The 20565-nt window shown below is 31.4% G+C and overlaps 2 protein-coding genes across 2 annotated transcripts; one reads left to right on the forward strand and one right to left on the reverse strand.

Moving 5' to 3' along the window:
- Positions 1–6278: 6278 nt before the first annotated feature.
- Positions 6279–8131, reverse strand: LOC145158405 (glycosyltransferase 6-like). Its single transcript, XM_079077311.1, has 5 exons — positions 8086–8131; positions 7883–7979; positions 7416–7423; positions 6801–6934; positions 6279–6716 (listed from the first exon to the last, which is right to left on the reverse strand). The coding sequence occupies exons 1-5, from the start codon at positions 8129–8131 to the stop codon at positions 6279–6281; spliced, it is 723 nt and encodes a 240-aa protein (XP_078933437.1).
- A 1088-nt stretch (positions 8132–9219) lies between these two features.
- On the forward strand, positions 9220–13736 carry LOC145160772 (aldehyde dehydrogenase family 3 member F1-like). Its single transcript, XM_079080093.1, has 10 exons — positions 9220–9524; positions 9759–9827; positions 9904–10000; positions 10878–11084; positions 11166–11290; positions 11885–11989; positions 12097–12269; positions 12577–12667; positions 12797–12946; positions 13342–13736. Exons 1-10 carry the CDS (start codon positions 9324–9326, stop codon positions 13582–13584), a joined length of 1461 nt encoding a protein of 486 aa, XP_078936219.1. The 5' UTR covers positions 9220–9323; the 3' UTR covers positions 13585–13736.
- Positions 13737–20565: the final 6829 nt, after the last annotated feature.

Here is a 20565-nt window from a genome sequence, read left to right on the forward strand (position 1 = left end):
TGGTTCGTCGGAAACCCCACCAACTTGATCCACCCAATGTCGTTGGTAGCCACCTGCGACAACCTCTTCACAATCTACCGGAATCCTCCATATATATCACTAAGCCGACCGTATTCCGCTACAACCACCACCATTTGAACCACCAGGAGGTCCGATCCAAACACTCTTATTCAGTTCCTCCATTCGTTTCCCTCTACCACTTTGCGTCATCGTATCATCTCGTTGGAAAATCGTCGATCATCGCCTATAGTCGGGCATTCTCAATGAAAACTACACCGGTCGACTACCCACACAATACATAACAAACCCCAGAAAACATACAGCCTCCAGCCGACCATTCATTACCGACACCGCCATCGATGACGATAATGTTAGATCGAGGGTTTTCAAACCACAATAGTCACTACAGGTGGTGACAAGCTTGTACAACTTGTTATTCGGTATTCGTTCGTCTGACTGCCAAGTATCGACTACTTGGATTTGATAATTCATGTAGAAATGTTTTTAGGGAAATTATATATGTCAAAACTATAAGATAAAATCATAAGTTTATTGAAATATATAACAAAATTTGATAAATGTGAATACACAAAAACTAAAATACACACGATGATCTTACTTCGTGAATAATTGCTGAAAATCTAATATATATATATATATATATATATATATATATATATATATATATATATATACATACATACATACATACATACATACATATATATATATATATATATATATATATATATATATATATATATATATATATATATAGTAACAAGGGTTGGAGATGGTGTGAGGATGGTGGTGGTGTATATATATACATACATACATACATACATATATATATATATATATATATATATATATATATACATACATACATACATACATGTATATATATACATACATACATATATATATATATATATATATATATATATATATATATATATATATATATATATATATATATATATACATAACAAACCCCAGAAAACATACAGCCTCCAGCCGACCATTCATTACCGACACCGCCATCGATGACGATAATGTTAGATCGAGGGTTTTCAAACCACAATAGTCACTACAGGTGGTGACAAGCTTGTACAACTTGTTATTCGGTATTCGTTCGTCTGACTGCCAAGTATCGACTACTTGGATTTGATAATTCATGTAGAAATGTTTTTAGGGAAATTATATATGTCAAAACTATAAGATAAAATCATAAGTTTATTGAAATATATAACAAAATTTGATAAATGTGAATACACAAAAACTAAAATACACACGATGATCTTACTTCGTGAATAATTGCTGAAAATCTAATATATATATATATATATATATATATATATATATATATATATATATATACATACATACATACATACATACATACATATATATATATATATATATATATATATATATATATATATATATATATATAGTAACAAGGGTTGGAGATGGTGTGAGGATGGTGGTGGTGTATATATATACATACATACATACATACATATATATATATATATATACATACATACATACATACATGTATATATATACATACATACATATATATATATATATATATATATATATATATATATATATATAGTAACAAGGGTTGGAGATGGTGTGAGGATGGTGGTGGTGCTGTCCAAAATATATTAGTAGGAAGGGTGGGGTGGGTGAGATTTTTTGAGATTTTTATTTAAAATAATAAAGAAAACAATTAAAAATAATAATATTTATTATAAATAAAAATAATAAATTTAAAGTAATAATCCAACAAAAAAATTAGCACAATAAAAAAATTAAAAAAAAAACAATTAAATGAAATTAATAATCCAATAAAGTAATATTTATTAATAAATAGATATTATATGTTAAAAATAATATTTATTAATATATAATAATCCAATAAAGAAGAAATTAAAAAATAATAATAACCAAAGTAATATTTATTAATATATAAATATAATATATTAAAAATAATATTTATTAATATATAATAATCCAAAAAAAATATATAATGAGAAAGAAATTAAAAAAATAATTAAAAGAATAAAGTACAATAATTCAATAAAATGAAAAAGAAAAAAGGTAGAAATGGTCATTGTAGTTCGGTAAAAAGATAAAACTATATAAATGGTCCATTGTGGTAATACTGTCATTTTCAAAAAGTTAACAACCAAGATGTTAAACTTGACGAGGTAGGGACCAAAACCACAACAAAGCCACCAAATAGGGACCTTTTTTGCTAATAAACTCTTTTTTGGACCTTACATAAAGAGATTGACAAACCACATGGACCATTTTTGCAATTTTATCAGGGATTACGATTCCTTTAAATGATGAAATAAAGAGTTAACTTATCGAAAATGACTTATTGGAGGTCCAAACAACTATAAGTTGTTTTTTAAAAAATTCTTACACAAACACTCTTTTTTAAGTCATACAGGTGTGGAGCCGGTAATAATTTAAAAAAAATCATTTTTTAAGCTTAGTCAAACACCCTGTTAATAAGTATATGTGCAATTTCATGTGGCCACATCCCAATTACCTGACAAAATTTGCGTCTTTTAAGAAGATGAATCTTCAACGGTATTCCAAAAATTTAAGAAATAATCAAACCTTTAATTTTTTGTGTGAATAAGGAGAAGAAGAAAGAAATCCTCCGAGTAAAACATAAATAAAATAACAATCATGAGAAACCGTCAAACTGAAAACCTAATAGATTTTGTTACTTGGGCTAAGAGTCAACAACTGTGTGCTAGAACTTCAAATCGATTAAACAAAACTTGCGATTCGAATTTCAAAAACAGCATGTGGAAAAGTTGTAGACTCGATGGGTCCTTTGAAGCAGGAGGTGGCGAAGAGGATGACATTATATATAGAGAAGTTGGTCGTGAAATCGCCAACAAAGAAAGGTTGAGTGTCGCTAGAAGCAGAAATATTAAGAGGAACAAAATTCAAAAGATAAAAGTGAAACAAAAGAGAAGCAGGGAATAATGATTGTATCCTTTACGATAGGTGTCCCTCGTCTCTTCGGCTTCAATCCTTCAACGGAGCAGTAAAACCAAAGAAACCCCCAAAGATTGGAGCTCCAAATGAAAGTAGAACCTAAATGACGATTTAGGGTGTTTGGATTGTTTAGTGTCTGGGATTTCATCTAAAAACAATTTATTGATTTATTGGCTTATTGAAAAGTCAACAAATAAAAAAGAAGTGCTTGACAATATGAGAAAGATTTTTAAAATAACTTCCCGTTAACCCTTCAAAAATGATATTTCAATAGGTTATGATTTTTAATTTTTCAAATTATAACTTTTTGGATTGTAAACGAAAAACCCCTTAAAATATGTATAAGTTAAGGCAAACATTTTTTAAAAACAACTTATTGACTTTTCCCACCATAAAAGCTAGTCCAAACACTTAAAAAAACTCATTTTCTTATCACCATAAGTCAATAAGTCATTTTGCTAAAAATTATTTTTGAAGTTCAAAATGAAATCTCAAACACCAAAATGACTGTTGGCAACAAGACTTAATGATTTATGACTTTTCCAAAATGAGTTTTTGAAAAAGTGTATGGATTAAAGTCAATAAGTTAAAAAGTGTTTGACAACTTATATATGTAAAATGACTTATTGACTTATGATTTTTCCAAAAAGCCAAGTATTTGTAACTTCTTGAAACTTGTTTTTTTAACCTTACCAAGAAGCCAAATTGAAAAGTGATTTTCTCCTATCCAAATAGTTTTTAACTTATTGACTTTTTGAAAAAACCAATAAATGGTTCGGATTTGGTCCCTGAAGAAGAGACTTTACTGGCTCATTCATGGATTAATGGAACAGAAGAACCAACCAACATTAAAGTCAATGCGCGTAGTTTTTGGGGGAGAGTCGCCGAAACATACAACTGTCAAGCACGTGTTCCTCGAAGTATAGATCAACTCTTCTTCAAATGGAGACATGCAAACGTACTTGCAACTCATTTTAACAATGTGTTTCGTAGGGTGATGAATGAAGTCGAAAATGGTGAAAATGAAAATACTTTGCTAGAGTATTTGAAAATACTTTTGTTTCGTAGGGTGATGCATGAAGCGGAAAATGGTGAAAATGAAAATACTTTGTTTGAGGCTTACCGTGTTGAAGCTGACAAACATTTCTGGTTTGTTGAGTTTTGGCAAATTGGCAAATTGTGAGGCAGTGCCCAAAATGGCGTCAAATTTAAAGTCGTTGGATTCTAATATCTAGTGGGCTGTGTGTTTAAATTTCTAGTGTGGTGTTTTTTAATTTCAAGTGTGATGTTTTTGAATTTCTAATGGTCCTGTGATGTTTTTAATTTGCAGTGGTGTGTTATAATTTTCTTTTCTAATTTAATGAAATTTTAGTTTTTAAAATAAATAGTATGTTTGTTGTTTTTTTATATTAATTTTATTTTCCAATTTAATGAATCTTTAGGTTTTATAAAAATAATATGTTTGAAATTTTAAAATTTAATTTTAAATAATTTTCGAAAAAAAATGAATATGACAAGAATGACAGCTCATGCCTTGTAAATAACAAAAAATTGAGAGGGTGTGACAAATCCTAATTCTCGTTTAGGTGGACTGTGTCAAGTGTGACATTATTCCTTCCAGCCATAACACAAAAAAAAAAAAAAAAAAACAAAAAACAAAAAAACATTGTTTTGGGACGAAGCCCGAACATATTTCCTAGTTAATATAAACATTTGAAAAAACTTCAAAAGCAAAGTGGCAAATGGAATGAATTCACATGTCGTGGTACTTCACACCTTCACATGTGGTGGCTTTAATACGGCTCAATGTTCAAAATTAAATGTTTGTTGTATTATGTATGTGTATGATTTTATTAAAGAATAAAATATATTTTATAAACGATGAAGTAAATTTGAGACATGTATTCAACGGAAGAAGTTTGATAACAATGTTGACCTAAATATTCTTTATACATGGAAATCTTCTTCGACAAAACCGAAGAAATAGAGATGATATTATGTATCCTAAGTTTCAAGTTTGGATTTAAACGCAAGTTGGACCCCTACCATTGTCGAGCATTGATTGAAAGAAGCTGGGCTCAGAGTTATATAAATGAACGAAAGTAACCCTAGTATCGTCAATAATGAGGGATGGGGTGGGGGTGGGGATGGGGGGACTAAGTTCCTTATCTTAAATAGCTAATATAATAGATGGGATTTATTAGAAAGAAATATTATAGTTTCACCATACATGTACATCTCAAAGAAGATTTTGTTGTGTTGTGCTTTTTATTTATGGGGATGTGGTGATTTTTTGAACGAAAGTGATGCGGAAAGATTGCCTTGGTTGATAGTATTGTTATATGGTTTTCCAACTGGGCTTGTTTTTTGTTTTAAAAATAAAAGATTAACCGGAGTATCATTATATATTTATAATTAAAGCATTTTTCCTTTCATCACATTCATTTGAAACTCACATGTATTTTTTCTTTCATCACATTCATTTGAAACTTCCGTGACTTTCAATTTCTTTATAATAATAATTACAAGTTGTTTAATAAGGTTAAATTAATATCAAACCTAAAGTCTAATCATATATAAACTAAATTTCAATATTAAAATAATATATTTACTTCTACTTATAAAGTTATGTTTGTTAATATCGTTATAAGACCATATTATATCTTTGTAATTTTGTTTTCTAGCATATTGCTTGATTTTTGTTTTTATAAATTCGGTTGTTCTAAAAAATGGTTATTGTCAGTGTAGCTCAACAATGTTTTGTATATTGGTTTGAATGGTTCATCGTGATTTTTTTTGCCTATGAATGGTTCATCGTGATTTTTTTTGCCTTGTCAACTGCCAACTAAGCAGACGAGTCAACAATGACTCAGTTGTGAGTCGACTCATCGTTGCCACGTAAACCAAGAGTTATTACCCTAACTCCTTCAACATTCGCATATGTCCGTTCTCTTTCAAATCATAGCTTCATCTTTGATGGTCTCTCCCTCTACCCCTCCATCTCTTCGGCATCCTCTGCAACTCCGACTACATGCTCTCTATCTCTGTTTCTCTCCCAATACAATCCGTGTATGGACATCTCTCCATTTGCCGTAAAAAAATACATCAAGACGATGATAAAGGGCGGGGGTAAGCACTGACAGTGTTGTTGGTGGGGAGGGGAAATGTCGACAGTGACCAGAGTACTTGTAGGGAAACCGGAGAAGACGTTCGTTTAAGATAGGTAACCGAAGAAGACGACAATTTCAGTTGGGTGACCGGTGGGTAACCGGAGAAGACGACCGAATTTTCCCTACACCGTCTTTCTCAAGAAACCCATAGTAAGATCTTTGGTATATGATAACATTTTGAGTTTTTCGAGAAACTTGAAAATTCCCAAGTATCAACTCAAAATACAAGCGAAAAAAATTCAAAAAATATATGCAACTAAATCTTCGACTATCAAACAACAAATGAAGCGGCGAAACAACCGAAGGATCCAATAAATTCCGGTGAAAAAACTCATAATTCCGGAGCACCTGGTTATCAACAAAGTTCAAAGCCATGTTCATGGCTTTCCGACAACTTGCTCCGGTGAACGATGACTCTCGTAACACACTGTATCGCTCACTCACCTTCTCCGCATGTTGTCGTCGTAACATCGTCGTCATCGTTTCAATCTCCAGATACCTCTTTGTTATGTTCTTCAATGTATCGACGATCAAAACCCAATACCATGCGTTTAACCGTAACCAACCTATTTGTCGAAATTAGGAGATTTAGGGTACCATTTCAGCCCATGAATCCAAGAATTTGAGCGACCATTGACAATTTCTTATCAGAAACGAACCTACGTTCAACCTCAACCAGCTTTTCTTCTCGTAAACCTCTTTCGGCCACCCATGGACGACGAAGTTATAATCTTTGTACATGTTGGGTTTTAGTTCAAAAATAGTTTCATAAACTAGAAAAATATGGCAACGGAAGACTTTAATTTTTGAAATAACATAAAAATTTTATACCCACCAAAGATTTTCTTGCAAGTTATAGAAAGATTAAAATACCAACCAAAGAAGAGGTGAAGAAATAACAACCTTTGTAGTTCTTTGGGTCCTCTTAGGAGGCTTGGAAATTGATGAAGAATGTGGAACCTTTAAGACACCAACAATGACTCAACTTGATGTAGATGCTAGTCCAAAACTCTTAAACCCTTAAGCTTTAAGTTCATAACCAATATGAACTTAAAGAGGGCATGGAGATGCAAGTGTTCTTCGAGTTTTCTAACCAAAACTAGAGAGAATGGTATAGAGGGAAGAGATTTCGGCAACTTGCAAGAAGTGAAGGATAAACCTTCTAGCCGAATGCAAGTCTCATATTTATATGCAAAAAGTGAAGGTATTAACCATTAGTCCTTAACATTTTAAGCAAACGTATCCCCATTGTCATAAACATGTCTCTCATGCCTTTAAAGCATGATTAGACAAATCATACACTTCTTCTTTTTATGCATATCTCAAAAATTACATAAAGAATAAGAAAAAAAGTCAAACTTTTATAAACTCTTTTATAAAATATAAACCTTGTCTTTTAGGAAAAAGACAAAAGGATTCAACTAACCCAAAAGTTTGTACATGATTTATAAATCATACCATATGATATATATTAAGTTACTTGCTAATGGAATTTATTATTTCCATTAAATAAATAATTTCCAATTTAATTATAAGAGTTTTATTGAATATTTATTAAAATCAATTTCTAATAAATAATCAATTGTATCAAGTTGTTGTTAGTGTGACCCATTAATATCATATGTTATTTAACAATATCACTTTAATATGACTTTTGAGCATACTGGACCTTTCAGTACCGATGTAACGAAATTTTGTACTCCATGTCCGTGAACACCGCATCTACATCGAGCCACCATATCCATTCGGCTTCCGGATGAGCAAGTTTTTGGGTTTCTTGAGAAAGATGTGGATTTTAGAGAGAGAAACACGAGACATGATCAAGGGAGGACAAGAAAGATAAAGAAAGATGTGGGCCTTCATCTAGGTGGCATATGCAAACTGATGATTAGGATGGGGTCATCGGGTGACCTCTTCAAAATTTTCATAATGACCTTTTAAAACCTAAAAAAACAAGCTCGTACCCTTCAAAGGCAAAAAAAATCACGATGAACCATTTAAATCAATATATTAAATATTGTTGGTCTACAATAACAATAACCCGATAGAATAATATAGTGACATATAATTATGTGTAATACTATACTAGAATATTAAATATATTTAATATTTTATTAAAATATTTAATATTTTATTAAAATATGACATGGGATATAATTTTATAAGTAATACTCTACATATTCATATTATAATATTACATATAAACAATGAATTTTTAATTATAGTTTTGAAATAAAAAATTTCAAAAAAAAAATATTTTTATTTTTTCTTTTTTTCATGTAAATAAATATACAAAATTGCATAAAAGTCACTACATTTTGAAAACTTATAACGAAAGCCTTATATTTTAGGTTTTTTTTTAATTTTAACACAAAATGTAATATCACCAAAAATGTCACGTCTCACGCAATATAAGCATGTCACATCATAAAAAACTGACATATTAAAATGTCACATTATCAGAAACTAATATGTCAACATGTCACATCAGTAGTCAGAATTGTAACAAATTGAATAAATAAAGTGTCCAATTTGAAACAAAAAATAAAACAATGTCTAAATCAAATTTTCATATAAACTTAATATTTTTTTGTGAATTTTATCATAAATATAAAGTTTACCAATTCAACATGATTGTATTTTACAAATTACCTAATTTAACACGTAAAAATAGACTTCAATTATCTATAATGCAAATTAAAATAGGGACATTTTCAAAACTAAAAAGAATAATTTTAACGACAAGAATTGTCTACAATGCAAATTAGAATAGGGACATTTTAAAACTATAAACATAAATTTGTTAGGCTGTAACGGCAATAACCTAAACAAATACCAACGTTTAATGATTTAATATATTTTTCTACATCGTATAATTATTTTATGCGATATTCACCGATCAATGATCAAATTTGGTTAAAAAGGAGTGATGCATCAAACCACTTGAATTTTGGTGGGTGAGTATATTTATGAAACCCAATAAAAGCCTGTGTACTACTGCCATACTATCAATATATATAGGTCTCTACCAACAAGGAAACGATATAACTTGTCTACGAACATTTAGAAATAATAACTTCATTCTGAAATTTTGGAGGAAAACACACACACACACACAAAATGGGGTCACTTTTGGGTGATTTTGAAGAAGAATTACAAGAAGTGAGGGACACTTTCAATAGTGGGAAGACAAGAGAAATCTCCTGGAGGAAGTCACAACTACAAGCCATACTCTCTCTTCTCAAAGAGAGAGAAAGTGATATTTTCAAGGCTCTTAATCAAGATTTGGGCAAACATCATGTTGAAGCCTTTAGAGATGAGGTATATATGTGTGTCAAACGATTATATAAACGTAATCTTTATTGATATGTAAGATCGAAATCAAATAAAAAAAAGTATTCTAATAATATCTAGCTTTACAAAAATTAAATATAATACAAGTTTTTATCATAGACCGTAAATTAAAACATGTTTATGCTTTATAAAAATTGGTTTATCATACTCATAATTGAAAACTTAAACTCATACATATGTATATATTCATATTCATTACAGATCGGAACAGTGGCAAAATCTGCTAAGTATGCCCTTGGAAACTTAAACAAATGGACGGCTAGCAAAAAGGTAATCTTTTATTTATTTTTTATATGTTTTGGAAAAATATGTTTTGAGGGTATAATAGTAATTTTGGTGTCGACAGGTTAAACTGCCACTGGCTGCTTTCCCTAGTACAGCGAAATTGGTTCATGAACCCCTTGGTGTTGTCCTCATCATATCATCTTGGAATTTTCCATTTGGTACCCTCAAGTTTTATTGCTTTTACATAATTAACCCCTGTGTTACTAGTTAAATGGATATGTTAAGAATCAATTTTATTTTTCTGGACCATTTAAATCTTGCTAACTAATATGTACCTGTCATCTTTATTCTTCCAAATCCTTGTTCCCCTAAATGTATCAGTATAACCATTTTTTTTTAATATATTTTTAATAATTTTTCTTTTCTAGTCAAGTCAGCCTTCACTCTTTTTTTTTTTTCTTTTTTCTTTTTTAAATATAACTTTACACAAAAGTTTTAAATTTTGACAAATTCTTTGTTTATCATATTAAAACGAGATCATTTTCTAATATTATTGATTTTATGAAGGAATGTTTCTTTTTGAAAACCACATCAGAACAGTGGGTCACTGGTACTAAATTTGATGGGCCAAACTAGTTAAAAGACTATTTTGTCCTTCTAAAAAATACATACTACATTTACGTTACATATAAATGACATTTTGCACAAGTATAACAAATAGTAGCGTATGACAAAAATAAAAAATAAAAGTATAGTCATAGACTCCTAGCTTGTGCAAAAATCAAAATTCACAATAAACTTTTTCAAGTGGTGACAACGATAATAGTCAAATTACATGTATCTTTACTCCTTTCTATAAATGTATCCAAATTCATGGAACAATTAGGGAAAGGGTCGTCGTTTTCTTAACATTAAATTGTTGAAATTCAAATAAATATGTAGTTATGGATGGATAATTGGATTTGATATTTTGATATTTATGTCTCTTTCCATGACCAAGACATTTGATAATTGATATAGATGGATTAAATTTTCTATAATCATTGTTAATTGTTAAAATATATTTATATTTTTAATGGTTGTTGTATGAATTAGGGTTATCATTTGAACCAATTATCGGCGCAATAGCAGCAGGAAATACAATAATCCTAAAGCCTTCAGAACTTGCTCCAGCTTGTTCCTCAGTTCTCGTTAAGACAATCCATGATTACCTTGATAAATCTGCTATTAAGGTTGTCGAAGGTGGAGCCTCTGTCGGTGAAAAACTTCTTCAACATAATTTTGATAAGATTTTCTTCACAGGTAACACTTAATGTTACGTATCTGTATATCAATATGTATGTATGTATGTATGTTAACCATGATTATATTAAATGATCGTAGGGGGTGGAAGAGTGGCCCAAATTGTTATGGCAGCAGCTGCAAAGAATCTAACTCCTGTGACTTTGGAGTTGGGTGGAAAATGCCCTGCTGTGGTTGATTTCATCTCTAGTACATGGGATAGAAAGGTAGGGTCAATTTTGGTATAATATTTAATATACTATTTTTTATATATTAAATAAATGGTGGACAAAATATCAGTTTTTATTTTATTTTTTTATTTAATGTTATTTAATAATTTATTTTAATAACAATATTTAGAATAAACACTAAAAGAATTTTAAGCTAATTTCATTTCATTTTACATGTTTCATTTACAGTATTTTTTGTATTTTATAGGTTTAACCAATTATCAATAAGTTACAACATGGTTTATATGACTTGTGGTCGTGTGGGTGAATTGAAATCACCTCTATATGCATGACATGGGATGGTATTTTTCTTAAGTTTCAACATATGGAGTATGAACGAGTAGAGCTTAGAAACTTGGTAGTGGGGAAACAGTTATAATAATTAACTTAAAATATATAAAATTAATATTTAAATGCATGTCTTTAAACATAAAACATGTATAAACAATGTTTTAACAAGATTTTGATGGCTGTCAGTAAATAAATTTTAAGTTGTGTTAATAATCAAACATATCTATACAATTACATCATGTAACATAATTTTGCTCTATAAATTTTAAATTTTAAATTTTGTTTATATTTCCATAATAGATTGCAATGAAAAGAATTATTTGGGGTAAATTTGGAGCGTGTGGTGGGCAAGCTTGTATTGGAATTGACTATATTCTCACACAGAAGAAATTCGCACCAACTTTGGTAAAATCGAAGCTATATTTTACTGATTTTTTCTATTTAATAATTTATATTGTTACGTTTATGACAACAATCAAAAGATATAAATTTGTATTTCTTATAATATATAGGTGGAATTGTTGAAAAAATACATCATGAAATCTTTCGGAGACAATCCAATGGAATCTAACAGCATTGCTAAGATTATAAACAATAAACACTTCTTAAGATTGAAGGGACTTCTAGATGAACCTCTTGTAAAATCTTCTATCGTTTTTGGTGGTTCATCAAACGAAGAAAAACTGTAAGCAAATTTTTATTGGCCTTTTCTATCACCAAGAGGGAAAATTTGTAAAATATTAATGGGTTGACGTGGTAAATGAGTAACAAATTATTATTTCTTTTTTACAAAACATCATTGTCTTAAAAAAAATACTATCAAAACATTTTGTTCACTGAATACCCTTTTTTAATGATTTTTTTGTGAATGAAATTTTCCATTTTAAGCCCGATACCAATTATCACAGTGTTTTATGAGTATACTGAAAAAAAATAGTTTGTTGCTCACCTATGACATAAACCCGATACCAATGATGATTTATGTGGTGTAGATTTATTGAGCCGACAATATTGCTTGATCCTCCACTTGATTCTGCCATCATGACAGAAGAAATCTTTGGTCCATTGCTTCCAATTATCACAGTAAGAACACAACCCGGTCTCCATCATGTTATACACTTCATGTATCATCGATAATTTGCAATGTACTATACTTAATGCCTTGAGTACAAATAGATGATCAACCTTTGACCATTTGACTTTTGGATGCAGTTGGAGAATATTGAAGATAGTGTTGCGTTTATAAGAGCAAGGCCAAAACCACTTTCTGTTTATGGCTTCACAAATAATGAAAAACTTCAAAAAAGGATGATTTCTGAAACATCATCGGGCAGCATTACATTTAATGATGCCATCATTCAAGTAATAACTTATATATTGTTCGGTATTATTTGGCCATATAATATGGACACTAAGTAACTATTAAAATTAATATGAAAGTATCTATAATGCATTGAATTTATAAAATTTAATGGATTCACATATCTCAAGTTTAGTTTTTATAAAATCATTTAATTCTACAATGTATTGAACTCTATAAAATTAAATTAAATAGACTATACTTAAGAAAAATTAAAAAACCTTAGAACTTCAAGCACATTGAATGACAACTTGGTATCCCATTATGTTTGGAGTTTAATCCAATTAGACATTTCACTTCATTCAAAAATCTCATTAAATCATCTATTATAGATGCTCTAATAGTCATTGTTCATGTCAAAATAACATTTTTTTGTTTTATATAAAAAATAATACAGTATGCTGTTGACACGCTGCCATTTGGCGGAGTTGGCGGAAGTGGGTTTGGAAGATACCATGGAAAATACTCGTTTGAAAATTTCAGTCATCAGAAGGGAGTGATGATGAGAGGATATCTTATTGATTTTGGGTTTAGATATCCTCCATGGAACAATAAAAAATTACAACTGCTTAAATCAGGGTTGCGGTATGATTACATTAAACTTGTTTTTATTAAAATAGGATTGATAAAAAAAGCTTAAATATGGTCATTGTATGCTAAATATTTTTATATTTAAATAATCGTGTGAATGCAAGTGATTTTGTTTTTTTATATGTAATGACCGGGACTAAGGATATAAATATCAGCAAATGTTACTTTGAAATTCTAAGCAATGATTTAAGTTGTGAGTAAGTTGTTTTTTCCCTAATCGTGTATTGTTGATGAATTAATTGGGGTTATCAATATGGTGTCCTTGTAATTATTTTCGTAAAAAAAAATTCTAATCTTAGTGGAAAGATATAAAATGAGTCATTTTTTCTAGAACGACGAGTTAGTATATGTCATTTGTTATAAATACATTGTTATACATCTTGTTAGTCAAGTGGGTTAAGTGTAACTTGTTCCCTTTTATAACAATAGATTATGTAGAGTAGGACCGATTAACCAATGGGTTCGGTTCGGTTCGGTTCGGGTATTAATCGGTTAGGTTTAGTTATTACTCGAACAACCCGAATAAAATGTACAAGATGATTAAGGACCTAATATAACCAAAAAGTACCGAATAAACCGTATTAGGATTCTATAACCTGAATACTAGAATAACAATGTACTTTTATACATCACATAAAACATTCGAAGACTAGCATAACACAATAATGTATTGAAAGAATAACATTTACATAGTAGATTAACATACTAAGAATTAATTTCTTACTTGAATTTCTTGAACAGATCTTTACAAGAAGCATTGCTGCATAACTCAAAATATGCACAAATCTTTTTAGGTTAGGTGATGTAAGCTTCATTTACAGTTTTCCGGCTTTTTGGTTCCAACTGTAGTGAAATGAAGGATCTTTCTTAAAGTGAACTATGGTTGGAAGAAGACAGGCGGGAGTGAGCCGAGCGAGAGCAAAGCGAGTTCCAGTGGTGGGTTGTCGGTCTGTTCCCAAAGAAGAGTAGCAATGCTAGATTAAGAAGGGGTAAAGCCATAACTCTGCCCTAAGCATTGAGCTTAAAACAAGTCTGGAGCCAAATTTTTCATGACTAGACAAAGTAGGAATTCATGAATCCTTAAAGACAATAGGAATGGTCGATTTTTGAAAGTCTGAAACAAGATGAAGGATCGACAGAAGTGATTTCGAGTTTGAAAATAGTTGAGAATATTGGTTAATTTTGAAACGAAGAGAACGAGAACGTAGGGTGTTTTTCTGTTCTGAACGACGAGGAAAGAAGTGTGAATCGTGATTTTGATTTCTGTCGATCAGAGCAGGGGGACGAGGAATGTTTATTCGGGTCGGGTATTTAGAACCGAATAAGCTCTTATTTGGGTAACCCGGACCGAATAACCCAAGAACCGAATAAGCATAATATAGATACCCGAAACCCGAATTGAATTGCTTATTCGGGCCTAATTCAGTTCGGTTCAGTTCGGTTCGGCTTTTTCGAGCCAAATTCTCATCCCTAATGTAGAGTATAATATCTTATCGACAATATTTAATTACATTATAAGTTTTGGTCTCTTGTATATGATAATAGTTTTATCTTGACATTGTTGTATAAAAGGTTAATCTTACATAACGAGGAATTTAAGTCCCTGCTACGATAAGATGGACAATTTATATAATTTTGTTACACATTTATCATTTTTTTTAAAAATTTTGATACAGGGAACATTTATGTAATTTTGTTTTACACATGAAACGTTTTCGTAGCTTTGTTAGACATGGATTATTTTGTAACTCTCTTATATAATAACCATTTCTATAATTTCGTCTTTCTATAGAGAGACTTTATCTTATACGATGATCGTTTCTGTAATTCTGTTACACTAACTATTTCTGTAATTTTTCTCAAGCATCGATCATTTTTGTAGTTTTGTTTTTTAGAAACATAATAACTTTTCTCTCTCTTAATTTTCAATCTCCTAATTTTTTTATTATGAGGGAACATGAAATGTAAATGATCAAACATATGAGCAAAGGATTTGCAATCTTCAATTTACCAAAATACTAAGATTAAGCTTGGAGATTTAATCCTTGGAAGCTTTTTACTTGGTTCTTTGAGAGGGTATGTAGTATCTTTAGAGAGAAATGGAATGGGTGGGGTTTGTGGGGTGATCTGTCGTAGTTAAGGAAGAAGGGATGATAGGATAGTTGCTTAGTTATCTGCTGGATAATGCATAGATATTTGTTGGGTTATTGTGTGGGATACTGCTGAATTTGCATGGGAAATGGGTGAGATACCTAATCTGTCACAACTGGAATTTTTAGCCAGGAAAATTATGTAATCATGTAAACTTCATTTATGATAATACTTGTAACCCTAACTTGATATCATACACTATGTTCATTCTATGACCACAAACTTAATCAAGGTTCATAAGTGAAGTTCAAAACTTTACACAAAGTATCCAAATGGTCAATTGGGGAGTTGAAAGCCCTAGAGATCCAGGTTCAAGTTCATTATGGACTAGGATTTCCTTATTGGGCCTAATGGACCAATAAGCATTCAATTCAACTATATTGGACTTAGAAACCCTATTTGGATTCTAATGTGACCTAATTCATAAATCTACAACATGTTGGACCATTTGGGCCTAGAATGATTCATTCTAACCCTAACGGGCCTTATTGGGCCATAAGAGAATTAATTAGCCCTAATGAACCATAGACTCATTCCTTTGTATCATATTGGGCCGTGAACCATCTAATGAGCCCAATGGGACGAAAAATTATAATGGGCCTATAAAAGTCGATCAAGCCAGGAGTTTGGGATCAACACCATTTTCTTCATCCCACAAGCCCATTCTCGGCCCAAGGAGAAAAACAAAAAAAATAGGGAAAATGGAGGATTTCTTAACTCTTGACACATAATCTTTATATGTTGGGTATCCATGCAAGGGTGCATGTACCCATGCACCTATCACTTCAACTATCCTCCTCTCTCTCTTCTTCTTCTTCTCGGCCGAACCTCACCCTCACCACCTCATTCTCTTTCAAAAATCTTTCAAGAACACTCTCTCTAGAAAACCTCCTCTCTTCTCCAAATTTTCGAAGATCTAGGGTTGTTCAAGGAGATTTCCACCAAAAAAATCATATTTCTTTGGTAAGTTCCTACATATCCAAGTTATATAACTTCATTCTTATGTTAAGAACACTTCTCCTAAACATTTTTGGTGATCACACTCTTAGAAAACCCCCATAAGCTCGAGATCTACTCAAGAAGACTTGTTAGGGCCGAAAACACACTCATTTCTTCTTCAAATCGAGATCAAACAAACAAGGTGAGTTCATACCCCCTTGTTTTCGGTTTTACATGATTTTTGGGGGAGAATACAAGTAAAATGTGTAGATCTATATGTTTTATGCATGTCATGTGTGATTTCTTAGTTTATTTTGTAAAAATGTGTTAGATCTTAACACATCTCGAAATCTTAAACAACATTGAGTAAAAGTCCATGAACTAAGACACCTTATACATTATAGCATCAAGTTAAAAGTGTTTACGTGTTTAAGATATGGAAATTTAAAGCTAAAATCTTGTTAAGGGTCATATTTGTCAAGAAAACAAAAGATAAGGGCAAAAAGTGACATTTACGGTTTTATAAGGATCAAACAGGTCATACTTATATAAAAATGGGTTTTTATGATAACCCTACTTTTCAAAGGGCCAAAAGTGTAAGTTTTAGCCTAATGGGCTTAATATTTGGGCCTCACGGTTTTGGGCCCAAATTTGCGAAAAATAAGAGTTTTGAGGTTGAAAATGTCAATTGATCAAAGTTTGAGCCATAAATGTAAATAAACCGAATTTAGGGGTGAAAATAACATTTATTTCTAAATTGGACTAAAAATGCAAAGTTTTTTGGAAATTTGGGCCGAAAATGTAAAATTCACGAAAAATGGGTCAAAAATGTAATTTTCTGCAAAATTGGGCTGAAAACGCCAATACATGTATTTTTGGGTCAAATCTGTCAATTATTAAACATTTGGGCCGAAAATATAGAACTTTTATAAATTAATGGGCTAAAATGTTATTTTTAACTAAAATAGACCAAAAATGACATTTTTGTGAAATAAGCCTTTAAATGTCTCAAATTAGTTCTTAAGAGGTTTAAAGCGCAAGTTTTATTAAAAATAAGTTCAAATTATATAATTATGACATAACAAACTATACTATAACGAACAAACGAAATACAACAATGGTGCGATTATTGGGCCTAGTATTTGCTATACATGTTTATTGGGCCTTTGTGGTCTAATTACATGTTTATTGGGCCCAATGTATTCATCACATGTTTATTGGGCCTAAGTGACCCAATTACATGCTAAATGGGCCTAATTTAGCATTACATGTTATTGGGCCTTAGTGGCCCAATTACATGCTAATTTGGCCCGAAAATAACTTACACGTCTAATGGGCCATTGTGCCTTTTCTTCATGTTTGTTGGGCATTATCTTTTCATTTCATACATCATCTAGTGTTCGAACTTCTAAATACATATAACATTATACAAATTCATGTGAAGACAAATGGGATCTAGTGAGACGTGTCGGTTGACACCATCGAGTGTATGACCGTAGCTTGTAGTTATAATCAGAGTCTCCTGGAGGGAGAGCGAGAGTTTGTGTATAGATCTATACGGGGGTGACTCCCCTACACCTGAGCTGTTCGCTACAGTTAGACTAGGCCAGTCTAAGGTGACAAAACCTTGAACGAAAATCCGGCATTTGGAAAAATGCCAAGACAGGCAAATCAGTCACTATCATGTATGGTTATAACGACTCATATAGAGATCCATTCCCATTAAGACATTACGGAAAATTAAAAAATCGTAAGTCATAATGATACAAAACATTTCTACAGTACAAGGACCGTGACATTTATAAATCAGAAAATATCGGATTTTATGGGGAAATACTATTATTCAAATACTACTTACATACAACAAAAATATATAAAGAAATTTGAACTGCATTTCTATATGTTACTACTATGAAATTCACACATGCATTTATACTCGATTTTCACATCATTTTTCGGACATTTTACAGAAAATATCGGATTTTCTGGGTTTACAAAAGATACAAAGACTTTTATTCAAACATGCTTATGAACTCACCAACATTATATATGTTGACCGTTTTCAAAATAACTTGTATTCTCAGGTAATCGTTAAGCTGAAGAATCGTCGAGAGTATTTTGGGATTTCTTTTATGCATATGTCAATTATCGTACAACTTATGTCTTCGAATTATGTAATGTAAAACAATGTACTTGATGTGAACAATGCCAGTTGTTATATATAATGTTGGTGACGATTGTGTTATGTTTCATGTATATTCATTGTGATGATATTTCAATTTATAGTCACGCGAGCCCCCGGACGTTTCCGCCGTCTGGTTCGGGGGTGTGACATAATCATAAAGTCAACTTCCTTATCTTCTCTTTATCTTGACCGAAACCCACTAAAAGCTCCCTATTATGACTGAAATCACATGTGATTTCGGTCCTAGGCATGGCTTGACCAAGTGATTTCGGTCCTAGTGGTTTTAGGTTGGTGATTTCGGCCTAAGGGTGTTCTAGGTTGGTGATTTCGGCCTAGGCTTGTGCTCTTGGCCCACTACGACCAAAATCCCATGTTCATGGGTCCCCAAAATCGAAATCTCCAAAGTAATGTGTAGTTCATGATTGATTCCAACTATTTTACTTATCTTGACTTGTTATAACTTGTTGACTTTCAAGTCTTTATTATGAATATGATTTTCAAAGTATAATTACCTATATATACTTATACAAACAATGCCCTTTTGGCTTTCAAAGTTTTATTGCAACAAGTTGTGATGTGGTTTTACATTATACATAGATACACCATAGACCTTGCTTGTTCCAAGATTTTCCAGTTGTCACAATATATGTATTATGTATAAATATAGTTATATACCTCTGTATTTTCTTCATGTCCTCAGTCTTCCTTCTAATTGAGGGACAAATCTCCAAGTTCCACTTCAGGCCCTTCCTTTCCTGAGTAAACATTCTTTCCATGACATACACTCTAATATCTTCCAACATTGCTATTATTGGTTTTTTTCTAGCTTCCACAATGACTGCATTAAATGACTCTGATATACCATTTTTAATGTCATCACTACCAATATCTTCCCTAAAAAATGCCCTAGACTATTTGTTTGGTTTTTTTCCATCAGGTGTTCATAAGCATTTATGTCAATTAATTTGATCTCCTTCATGATATCTTCAAATTTTGTGGTGGTTGTGGCCTTGGCAGCACCCCATAAAAGGTTACTGTATCCAACTCCTGAGAATTTTCTCTTGAAGTTGGCATAGACATGCCTAGCACATTGTCTATGCTCACATTCTGGCACTCTTTCCTTAACTGCTTCAATCAGTCCCTATTAAGTAACATTTGAATGTCATTATAAAATAAAAATAAAATATAAATAGTATTATTAAAAAACTGTTGACTACCTTGTGTTGGTCATAGATGATGGTTAGTCCTCTGCCTTGTCACATATCAATGTCTTTAAGCAATAGATCCAAAAACCTTTTCCAATTTGCCTTATTTTCAACTACAACAACAGCCCATGCTGGAGGATACATTTGGTTATTAGCATCCATACCAACAGTTGAAAGTACCTCACCTCTACAAAGTCCCTTTAAAAAACATCCATCTACACCAATCACTCTTCTACACCACTCAATCCAACCATCATTCACAGCCTTCAAGCAAATATACATCTTTGAAAAATGGACTGTAGAATCAGGCATGATATCCACATCAAATTTCACTGTGGAACCTGGATTAGTCCTTAATAGCTCCAAACCATAACTCCTAAGCTTTTCATAGTGTGCCACCAAACTCCCTTCTATCTCATCCATTGCACTTTTTTGGCATTTCTACACTGACCAAAACTAACTTTTAGATTAAAATCTCTAAGGACTGCTGTTGCCATTTTCCTGTAACTTATTTTTGGATTATCTATTATGGTTTCCATTAACTGTTTTC

Source organism: Lactuca virosa, chromosome 2, assembly GCF_052849685.1.
Source record: "Lactuca virosa cultivar CGN04683 chromosome 2, Lactuca_virosa_CGN04683_v6, whole genome shotgun sequence".
Classification (NCBI taxonomy): domain Eukaryota; kingdom Viridiplantae; phylum Streptophyta; class Magnoliopsida; order Asterales; family Asteraceae; genus Lactuca; species Lactuca virosa.

Excerpts from the sequence above, each read along its gene's own strand:
- LOC145158405 (XM_079077311.1), bottom strand. The coding sequence starts at position 8,131 with ATGAAAATTTTGAAGAGGTCACCCGATGACCCCATCCTAATCATCA. Across the intron at positions 7,980-8,085 it reads TGACCCCATCCTAATCATCA|AAACCCAAAAACTTGCTCAT; the intron begins GTTTGCATATGC and ends ATCTTTCTCAAG. Across the intron at positions 6,717-6,800 it reads TGGATTCATGGGCTGAAATG|AACATAACAAAGAGGTATCT; the intron begins GTACCCTAAATC and ends GATACATTGAAG.
- LOC145160772 (XM_079080093.1), top strand. The coding sequence starts at position 9,324 with ATGGGGTCACTTTTGGGTGATTTTGAAGAAGAATTACAAGAAGTGAGG. Across the intron at positions 9,828-9,903 it reads AATGGACGGCTAGCAAAAAG|GTTAAACTGCCACTGGCTGC; the intron begins GTAATCTTTTAT and ends TGGTGTCGACAG. Across the intron at positions 12,270-12,576 it reads TCATCAAACGAAGAAAAACT|ATTTATTGAGCCGACAATAT; the intron begins GTAAGCAAATTT and ends TATGTGGTGTAG.